This window comes from Nanorana parkeri, unplaced genomic scaffold (assembly GCF_000935625.1).
Source record: "Nanorana parkeri isolate BGI_ZX_2015 unplaced genomic scaffold, ASM93562v1 scaffold1428, whole genome shotgun sequence".
In the NCBI taxonomy this organism is placed as follows: Eukaryota; Metazoa; Chordata; class Amphibia; order Anura; family Dicroglossidae; genus Nanorana; species Nanorana parkeri.
This window is the reverse complement of record NW_017307696.1, coordinates 229,162-240,628: the sequence shown is the minus strand read 5'-3', so window position 1 is coordinate 240,628 and position 11,467 is coordinate 229,162. Positions and strand designations below refer to the sequence as shown.

Genomic DNA, 11,467 nt, shown 5'->3' with positions numbered 1-11,467 from the left:
AACATCCCCCGAAAATCGGGGGTCGTCTTATACGTCTTATACAAAGCTACCGTACATACAGTATTACCGCATATCCAACGGGCTAACAGATTAGCCTCCCTGGCGGTTTGATTGTTTTATTTTCTTTCTTTCTTTTTTTGTTCTATTTTTTTTCTCTTTTTTTTTACTTTTAAAATTCCCGCCGGTTCTGCCCCCCTGCGACGTGGACAAGGTAAGAGACTGTAATCCTGAGTGTGGCTCGGGGTTACCGCTTATGGTACTGAAAATTAACCCCGAGGCACACTCGGCACACTCGGGAATAACGCCATGGAGGTTAGTGGGTGCATTTAAACATTATTTTGGACTATACTCCTCTTATACGAGTATAGCCCAAAACCTATGTTTTAACAGAAAAATTAGGGGGTCGCCTTATACGCCCAGTCACCTTATACGCCGGCAAATACGGTATATTATATTATATAGTGTTGTTCTTGGGTTTAGATAAGCTTTAAGTATAAATAACATTTTGGATAAATCTAAAAGTTGGAAGGCATCACACAATAGCCAAGATACAAATTAGGAATTTAAATCCAATTAACCGGCTTACTCTGTTGATCTGTAACATGGGTGAGCACACTATGAAATCCAATTTTGCCCACCAGTTGTGACAGATTAATAATAATATAAAAAACATCTTGTTTAGACTGTATTAGGTAACTTCTGGCTCAGAGCCGCAATGCTTGTTTACTTGCTGTCAATTATTTTAATATTCACGCTCATTTCAGATTTCTTGATCTTGGGAATATTTATTATTTCCTTTCTTATTTTTGTTCTTCTTTTTTTTTTTTTTATAACCGCACAAGAGCATGACTGTCAAAAAATAAGAAATGTTGCCTTTTGCAGATTGGCAGAGAGCAAAAGAAATGGCATTTTTAGCCAAAGGTTACACTGAAGTCATCAATCGTGTCAAGCTTTTCAGCTTATCAGTTACAAAAGTTCATGGCACAAGTTGGGCTGACTCCAAATTAATTCCGTATCAGTTATACTATCGGCATAAATAGAGTTTAAAGATTTGACCGAGGCTCTGCCTGATACGCTTTGTATCCTAGACACCATAAATGTAGGCTTAGCTTGGGAAAGTCTGTAGTGAAGATAATACTGGAATATAGGTGGGGCAGGATATCAAGAGAAACTCCAAATTGACATTAATGAATGCAGCTTTGTATTCTTTAAAACAAAGTCTATTTACTCCTAAATGAAAAATGTGTGAATCTTGGGTGAAAGCTGTATGAATCATGCGTGAAACCATTTTAAACCGTGAAACCATTTTAAACCGACCCTGTGCAAAAATCATGCTGATAGAAGAAGAGAGAAGAGTGACAGAGAGATGAGCTCATCAGTCTTCTGCTTCTCCTCGGAAACCTGTAAGTGTTACTGAGCTACAACACAGGAAAAGCATGTCTACTTCTTTGGCAGGCAGAGTTGTATGCCTCCCATATATGTAATTTACTGCATCTGGGTATTTAAAAGAGAACTATGGCAAAACCTTTTTTTTACCATAGTTCTCTTTTGGGTCCCAGGAGGACATTTAATATTGTCCTCCTGGGACCCAAAACTCAGCATATTGCAGACTATTGCCTGCTATATGCTGACATCACAGAGCCGCACTGCAGCTCAGAAATATACCGACAATATTATCAGGATCCTCCCCGCTGCCTGATTGGCAGCTGGCTCTGCCCCTCTAGAGTCAGAGCCAGCTGTGCCCGCCCTCTCCTCTGTTGGTCCATCCAATGAGCACTGGAGGAATGGAGAGAGGAAGGGGGAATCCCTGCGGGGAGCCGTGACTGACAGTCACCGCTCTCTGCAAGAAGACCGTGAACTGAGCAATCAGTGGTATGTGATCGCTCAGTTCCCGATCAATAGAGCCTATGACTTGTTGGCTAGAGTTTAGTTCTAGAGTGGTCCTTACACCAAATTCACAAATCTGCATGAATGAACAATTCGCAGGGTGGTATTGCTGAGGACTTGGAGACCTGTGAGTGTTACTGAGCTACAGCACAGGAAAATTGGGTCTTTAAAGTGGTATGTCTGCATGAATACATTCCTGAAATATCATTGGATGTGTTAGATAAATACAAACTCATTTTTGTTGCAGCAAAGTGACATTAAAAAAAAAAGTTACAGTTTTATTTTTAACGTTTGACAGTTCACAGAAATAATAAAAAAAAATATGCCCCCCCCCCCAATTCATACCATACCCTTTAGGTCTGCTAGGAACTTTAGGGGGGATCCCAAAAAACTAAAAAAATATTTTTTTTTTAAATGTGTAATATCCATTATCAGACCCTTCCTCCTGCACCATACCAGGCCACATGCCCTCGAGATGGGGAGGGTGCTTTTCCAGGGGGGACGCCCTGAAAAAGCACCTTGTCCCCATGGCAATGAGGACAAGGGCCTCTTCCCCATAACCCTGGCCCAGTGGTTGTGGGGGTCTGAGTGGCAGGGGGGCTTATCTGAATCCGTGTGCCCCTTTCATAAAGGGGTATCCAGATCCCGCCCCCCCTCGTGAATGAGTAAGGGGTAGTTGTTACCCCACACATTGACAGGTAATAAAGGACTTGTCAAAAACCTTTGTGTGTGGTCTTTTTTTCAGATAAAGGACTTAGTATACGGTGTTGTGTGTTTATTTACAATTTTACTGTTTATTTGGTGAATGAATGAATGTCCGAATTTCTGAAAAATTTCTGGAAATTCTTACAAATTTAAATTCGGAACTAATTGCACATGTCTGTTTGAAGGTTCATATAACCACCTGTGCCATTAGTGAAAGCTGAATGTAAGTTAAGTATATTTTTTTTAACTTTGCTCCACATGTATTTTTAAGGTGAAAAGCAACATTTTTAGGTAATGGAATGAGCCACTCTTTATTACATTGTCCTTAAAGATTTTCTTTAAACTACAGGCTAGCAGCTATGTGCAGAGTTGATGTAGGTATGTGAAAGTAGTTCCTCCCACCTCTGCCCATCCACTGTTGAGATTTATGCAGTCCCTGAGACAGAAGAGTCCAGTTGGTGGTCTGACTTTTCTATATTGTTGTTTAGGCTATACAGCTCGGTCACCTCCCTGCCTCTAGCCGGAGCAGAAGCTCAGCCCTCATTGATTTCACTGGCTACAGACACTGTGGAGAAATTCATCCTTAAAGTTCAGAACAGAAGCACTGAAACTGCATCTCCTCTCCCCATGCCTGCTCTGGCAGAAGGGATGTGGCAGCTTGCCATCCCTAAACTTCATATAAATAGCAAGTACAAGAAACTGATTTCAACCTAACTTATTATGTATTTGAAGATGCATTGTTCAACAATACCTGCAGCTACTGTTAGCTAGGGCTTCTTTTAAACCTCATTTACTGCTTAAATGAATATGTAAATACTTCAATGTCCATAGCCTGGCCACAGATGTTAGTCAGTCTGATCCTTCTGTGCCTTTAATGCTGGTTCACACCTGGGTGTTTTCCAGCGCTGATCAAAGCACTGAAAAACGCTCAGCAAGTGAAATCCCATAATTTCCTATGGGCATGGTTCCCACCTAGGCATATTTCAGGGCGTAGAAACGCCCTACACCCAAACAAGTACAGGAGCTTCTTTTGGGGCGTATTTCCGCGCGTATCCATTGATATTCCTGAGTGTGGCTCGGGGGTAACAAAGCGGTAACCCCAAGCCACACTCGGGAATACAGCGTAGGTCTAACTTTGTCCGCAATCCCCGCTGTGTCCTCCGGCCGCTGCCGTATTCCGGGGTCCGTCCCTTGCAAACGTCCGCGTCGCAGGGGGCCGGAACCGGCAGGAAGTTTGAAAGTTAAAAATAAAAAAAACCCGAAAAAAAGATAGAAAATAAAAGGAAAAAATTAATTAAAATCATACTGCCAAGGAGGTATAAAAATGAGCGTCGAACGCGCGTTTCAATGAACGAAAAAAATAGCTAAAAAACGAGCTGAAAAAATGAGTTGAAAAAATGCGCCTACAGTACTTAACAAAGCGGTAACCCCAAGCCACACTCGGGAATACAGCGTAGGTCTAACTTTGTCCGCAATCCCCGCTGTGTCCTCCGGCCGCTGCCGTATTCCGGGGTCCGTCCCTTGCAAACGTCCGCGTCGCAGGGGGGCGGAACCGGCAGGAAGTTTGAAAGTTAAAAATAAAAAAACCCCGAAAAAAAGATAGAAAATAAAAGGAAAAAATTAATTAAAATCATACTGCCAAGGAGGTATAAAAATGAGCGTCGAACGCGCGTTTCAATGAACGAAAAAAATAGCTAAAAAACGAGCTGAAAAAATGAGTTGAAAAAATGCGCCTACAGTACGCCCAGGTGTGAACCCAGCCTTAGTGGCATAAAAATCAATGAAGACAAGCGTAAGTAAATAAATAAGTGAAACGTAAGACCTAGTGTTGGATGGTGACTACATTGGGATGGTGAGAACATTGTTGAAATGGAAAGATATACAGTAAATATACCCAAGTATATCAGCAATTCACTTTTTCTTACCTCTGAGATCATACGTGTCCCTTATAGCTGCCAATGTATCATTAATGCCTTTCTCGCCATTGCCTATATTTGTGACAATTCCAATAGGAAGTCCGTGATTTCTTAGTGCGCTAGCTACCTTCCTTCCAGTGTCCACCCAGATGTCCTCATTGGAAGATACCACCCCAACATGAGCCCATCTAAAATACTTCATAAACTGGAACAAAACTTTGGTCGGTGTTGGCATAGTCCTGGCAAATGTTGGAAAGCTATCTCTGACATCCAGGTCAGGGTTAATGCAAGCCCAGGAGAAAATGGCTTTGTCCCAACTTTTTCCTAAAAGCGATGCGGCATCACAGTAACCTGGGTTCTGCGGCCCTAGAAATGCAGCAGAGTCTTTACCGAAGTTTGCAAAATCCACTAACGCTTTGGAGGTTTCACAGTTTTCCTCCAGGACTTTGTAATCCAGCTTGTGGCCCAGCTGTAGTGAGGAGTCGTTGTTGATTTTGGTCACCGCCAAACGTGCAGCCAATTCTGGCAAGGCCTTAGAGAAAAGGGGGTCGCACTTCCACGGACCAACCACGCCCACCGTGAAGTTCACACACTGCACCCCCAAAGGTTTCATGAGCAACCCTATTAAAAAAAAACAAGGGAGCGCCTGAATCGGGAACGTTCTTAAAGGTCTCTGGATCCGGAGAAGATGGGAACCTTGGAGTCTTGATTTCTTCCACAAGAAGTCTCCAAGATGTGGACAATGATAAAACATCGTAACTTGATAAGGCCACGCTAAAGTCCTTCACAGGCCATGAATCTACAGTTTCGGGTCTACCTGTAAAAAATAAGAGACAAACAGAACAAAAAATTAATTAATTAAAAAGGGAAAACAGCTCTTATAATATTTTCACACAATACAGAAGTGCAAAAAACATGTTGTTCTATATTAACAGCAAACTAAACTGTGAGAATATACAAGATGTTCCAGGACCTGTTAGGCCTGATTCACACCGCTAAGAGCCGGCCCGTACAGATTATTGCAGCGTGCACGGCCGTACCGGGCCGTTCCCTGGAAGGACAGGTGCTGCGTATGATTGTACGCAGCAGTCTGTTCTTCTCTATGGAAGTACGGCGCCATGCGATCACCCGAACTGCACATTCGTGCGGGTGCCCGTCCTCGGACGCAGACAGGATCTATCCTGTCTGCGTCCGAGGATGGACACCCGTACCCACACGGATGTGCAGTTCGGGTGACCGTACGGCCGCGTACTCCCATAGAGAAGAACAGGCTGCTGCGTACAATCACATGCACACCTGTCCTTCCCAGGAACGGCCCGATACAGCTGTGCACGCTGCACGGCTCTTAGCAGTGTGAATGAGGCCTTACATGAATTACTTTCACATTATTCCCTACTTCCCTTATATGATGCTTTCTAAAGCAGTATAGTGCAAGTCAGTTACCAAAGCAGCCTGATTTATTGCTTGTAGGTGAAAAATTATCAAATGATTAGTGAAATATTTGTCCAGTTCAACTGACGGCCCCTTATAGCCCAGAGGAATTTTTACATTTCACATTTCATGGGCCTATTGATTCGGTGATAACTTTGCCATTACTTAAGATATCAATCTAATACATTTATCACTATGTTGGTACAAAAAAAAAGACTTTCTCTTGGCAGTATTGCCTTGCAAAAATTTTTTTTATTTTCTATCCAATTTATAGACAAAAGTTGTAAAAAAAAATAATTTCTAGATTGATCAGTGTTCGTTTTAAAGGAGAAGTATTGGGAGAGTAAAATGTACTCTTCCCAATGCTTAGAACCGGCGTGAGACACTGTAGCTATCAACGTGACTGTAAAAAACGTCATGATAGAAGTTACCAGCACTCGATGATGTGTGCAAGAAGTAAAACACTTTTTATTAAATCGTCACATGCGTCATACAGCCAACGTTTCGGGGGCATGCAGGGTCCCTTCTTCTGGGCGACATATGAAGAAGGGACCCTGTGTGGCTCCGAAAGGTTGGCTGTATGACCAGGGGCGTAACTAGAAATCACAGGTCCCCATAGCAAAATTTTGTATGGAGCCCCGTGATTGCTAGTTATGCCACTTGCAGAGCCCACCGGAGAGTGACCCTGCAGAGCCCACCATAGACTCTCTATAGTGGGCTCTGCAGGGTCTGAGATCTCTTACCTGTCAGCGCTGTCTGCCTCTGTGGTCGCCGGGCCCCACCTCCTGTTCCGTCTCCGGGCCCCGCCTCCTCTGTCTTCAAGCACCGACCAACCTTTCATCCAAGGTCTGTACGCTGTATGGCGTGCAGGTGAATTCATATAACCGATTGTAAAAAAGGTCACTCACACTCCACTCTGACCAAGCAGTTCAGAAACATCGCTATGCTCTGACACTACAGAGGTCAATAAATATTGACTGAATTTGAGCTGGAGTGTGAGTGACCTTTTTTACATTCACTTTGATCTGCTGTCGCTTGGCACCCACCCGGTACTCGAGGGTTTTGTCCGGTCAGGTGTGCGGTGGGTTCCATTTGATTATTGAACACTACAGCTGTCATACGCCGGTTCTGTAGCTCAAGAACTGAGTGATTATAAACAACTGATTGATCAGCTCACAGCTTCTCCCTGCAGAGAGCGTTGACTGTCATTCACCACTCCCTGCAGGGATTCCTCCTTCCCTTCTACGTTCCTCCAGTGTTCATTGGAAGTACAGACAGGGGAGGGGGCGGGCATAGCTTGCACTGGCTCTAGAGAGGTAAAGCCAACTGTCAATCAGGCAGAAGGGTGGATCCTGACAATATCATCAGGAACTTTCCTGGTTGCAGCATAGCTCTGCGCTGTCATATAGTGGGCTGTATTCCATTATATGATGACTTTGGGTTACACATTAATAAATATACTCCTGTGACCCAAAAGAGAAGTAAAGCTAAAAAAAAAAAGTTATAGTTCACTTTTAAAACTAACTACTAACTAGACCCTACTAACTAAAATGTGACTGTAGATTTAAAAAAATGCACATTTTATTCTATGATTTTTCACATTTATATTGACAGCAAAATTAAGTTTCTATTTTAAAGCGTAGCAACGTGTTGTTGTTTTTTTTTTCAATTTTGTGATTTTTCTTTTTTTATAAAATAAAGAAAAAAATAACTGAACAATTAAAAAAAGTAAAAATGTTATTGTTATATAAAAAAAAAATGGAATTGAAAAGAGAAATCAGAAGCAAAATACTTGCTAAGGGGAGACAGGGATAAAGGAGTTAAAGTGACACCAAGCTCATGAGTTAAATGTTAAAAATGCATTCAAGTCCCTTAACTATTAACAACAATGTATATTATTTGTGTAATACTCGGCTGTAGATCCTCCAATCATCTCTGAATTGGCGCTGACACTCTCCTTCCTTCTGGAGGGGGGCTACATGTGTTGCCCATGGTCCCTGTGTGTGTTGTAAAGTAGTTACCGCTCCAAGCTCGCTCCTGGGATGGACTACAATCTCATGTTTAGTTTACAAATTTGTATTGAGATTGTAGTCCATCACAGGAGCGAGATTGGAGCCGTGACTACTTTACAACACACACAGGGACCATGGGGAACAAAACATGTTAGGTATCTCTGCGTGCCCCAAAGTGAGAGCAATAACTCTATGGCCAATATTTAGGGTTAACTCTAAACCGTAGTTTTTTGCCGCTTCATGGATGCACGCAATTATTAAGATTGGCATGTTGGCTATCTATTTACTCGGCACAACCTCATCTTTTATATTTAAAAATAAAATGCTCAATATATTGTGCACTGAAAAGAAATTAAGTGTATTTTTTACTGAAATCATGGGATCAAAATTTGCAACTGCCGCCATTTTATTCTACAGGGTCCGTGCTTTCAGCAAATATATGATTCAGGTTTTTAACATGTCCAAAACAAAATATGTGAATATGGCTCTGGCAGCGAAAGGATTGAAGTGACTCTGTATTTTGCCCATGCAGGGGTCACGTTTAATGCCAACCTCCTTCCGGCATAAACACACATTCCCTCAAATAACCACCTACCCCCTTTCCGATCTGTTCGCTATGGAGAGCAAAGAGAAATGCAAGTTTATGGGAAACTTGTGACTCTCCTTTCTCTCATGTAACAGCCCTGGTGCTTGGTGATTGGCCCAATACTATTAAAAGGGTGCTGGGAGAGAATTCTGGGTGCTGTCTAAAATTGAGTTTACACAAAGCTTCTTCTCTTTGCTTCCATCATCCGGGCACTAAGGGAAGGTGAGTACAGCTGCAGAGTCTGGATTTAAAGTTAACATGCTGCTTTGCCCTGCAGTCCTCTTATACTGTATTTAAAATAAAAGCCCCCTCTGTAAATCTGTGTCATATTTCATATTCTTTTTGTACACAATACCCTTCAGACTACTAAATAAAACTAAGATGCCCTCCCTGCACGGTGTGTGGGAGATGAAAGGGTTAATCCAGCTGCTTTGGATTCAGTTCATTGAACTCGCTGAAAAGAAATCCCTATTAAATCAGAAGGAACACAAGAGCAGAATATCAGAGATGTCAAGATTATAATTTAATTTGTTCCAAAGGTTGGAAATACAGAGTCAGCACATTTTAGATTAAAAGCATGTTAACAACGAAGACAAGCAATTTGTCACAGGGATTAATGAGTGGAATATAATGTGTGTTATACTGTACCAGGCCCCCCCCAGTCTTTATCTAGTATTGGGCTTCGCCTTTAGGCTCAGGGGATGCCAAATATTTGATGGGTCTATTCAGATTATGTGTTGTCATAAAGTGCGTTAAAATGCGTGTTACCACAAGGTGCTTCAACATGTCATTGTAAAAGGCAGCCCAACGTACTGTATAGTAGTTAGTATGTGTTGTGGTGCATTGGCAGTCCCTTCGATGTGAATGGCCTTAAAGGAGAACTATGGGGTAAGTGTTTTCCCCATAGTTCTCCTAAAGGTGCCCATACACTGTACGATTATCGTACGATAATCGCAGGAAATCCTGCATAGTGTATGGAAGGCGTGCATAATCGCATAGTGTATGGAAGGCGTGCGACCGTTTATACTGTACGATCGCACGTCTGGAAAACATGCTTGTGGCCTTCTTGTTCGACAACTGCCGAACGGGCTGGTGTGCGCATGCGCACACTGCCCGTTCAGCATTGCAGTCATCGGAAGCCCGCCACTCAGGGAGGCGGGCTTGCGATGATCGCAAGTACGATCTGCCTTTCCAAGATGGGCAGATCGTACGTTTTTTAAATTACTTTACAACAGTGTATGGCCACCTTTAGGGTCATGGGAGGACATATACCAACGTCCTCCCATGACCCAAAGCACAGTATATAGCGAGCTACAGCTTGCGGTATACTGAGAACGCCACAGCCTGCACGGATCCCGACATTACTGTCTGGATCCACCCAGCTGCGTGAGTGACAGCTGGCTCTGCCGACCTAGAGGCAGAGCCAGCTGTACCCGCCCCCTCCCCCGTCCGTTCCGCCAGTCAGCACTGGTGGATCGGAGCAGAGAGGGGGGGAATCCCTGCAGGGAACAGTGAGTGACAGTCACGGGTCTCTGCAGGGACATGATCGAGAAGTGAGCGAGCGCCGGTATGTGTTCGCTCACTTCCCGATCTATTGAGCCGACCTGTGACAGTTTCATTGTCACACGTCGGCTCGAACTATGAGGTTGAGTGAAAAATCACTCACCTCATAGTTCTCCTTTAAGGCAATACACATTACTGAGCAAAATAACACCCATGCTTTAACCTCTCTGTGCTGGAATTCCAGGTTTGCACACCTGCCATCTTGATGATGGTGAAGGCCCATTTTCCCTGCAGGATTTTTTATATTTAATTATTTATTTTAAATGGAGAACCCAACTGGAGGAGGGGGGACACCCCAAGCTGGGCAGCAACATCCAAAAACCCCAAAAAAGAATTTACATTGAAAGGAATATTAATTATTATTATTATGAGATAGATAGATAGATAGATAGATAGATAGATAGATAGATAGATAGATAGATAGATAGATAGATAGTGAAGCCATAGATAACATAAAACTAGGGATGCACCAATACTGATACCGTATCGGTGCAGGTACTGGGTATTTTCACGAGTACTTTAAATGTTTAAACTGAAGCCGGTGCTGTAAAAAGGCGCTGCCATTCACAGGAAGGCTGCCGGGGTCCCCAGCAAGCAGGTCAGTGGTGTTCCTGTAAACTGTGGCGCCTGTTTACAGCGATGGCCACACATCTCCTCCTCCTTCCTAAAACCACGCTGCCGCACCCACCACGCTTCAGGGCCCATCTGGGACCCCGCACAGCCCCCCTGAGACCCCGCACAGCCTTCCTAAGACCCTGCACAGCTCACCTGAGATCTCGCACAGCCTCTTGAGACCCCACACAGCTCTCTTGAGATCTTTCGCTGGAGATATCAGGCCGGCCCCAGAGTAGCACAGAGTATGTAGCTTCATATTATTCTGCATTCATTTGTAATGCATTGCAGAGATTTGTAGTCCTCTATAGCCGGTTGCCATTTGGCATTGCTGTATAATGTATCATTGGGATTTGTAGTCCTCTCTAGCTGATTGTATTATTCTGCATTGTTGTATAATGTATTGCTGTGATTTGTGCTCCTCTATAGCCGTTTGCCATTCGGCATTGCTGTATAATGTATCGCTGATATTTGTAGTTGTCTCTAGCTGATGGTATTATTCTGCATACCTGTATAATGTATCCCTGGGATTTGTGGTCCATCTACAGCTTGGAGTCGGTGTCAGAATAAACAGGGGCACAGCGTTTGCAGCTTTGACCGCCACTGTCCAAAAATCCTCAATCCGTATTGTTTTAGAAAAACTGTCACATGACACTAAAAAAAGAGTATCGGTAATTGACATCGGCAAATTCTTGAGGAAACGTATTGGTACTCGTACTCGGTCAGGAAAAAAATGGTATCAGTGCATCCCCACA

The 11,467-nt window shown here is 43.3% G+C and overlaps 1 protein-coding gene across 1 annotated transcript in view; it reads right to left on the bottom strand.

The window, feature by feature from the left end:
• Positions 1-6,878, bottom strand: part of LOC108798208 (retinal guanylyl cyclase 2-like) — a 74,391-nt gene extending 67,513 nt beyond the window's left edge. Inside the window, 4 exon segments of the mRNA XM_018569938.1 lie at positions 4,518-4,922; positions 4,925-4,977; positions 5,205-5,325; positions 6,848-6,878. Of these exon segments, the coding sequence (XP_018425440.1) occupies positions 4,518-4,922; positions 4,925-4,977; positions 5,205-5,325; positions 6,848-6,878 (610 nt within the window).
• Between the last annotated feature and the right edge of the window lie 4,589 nt (positions 6,879-11,467).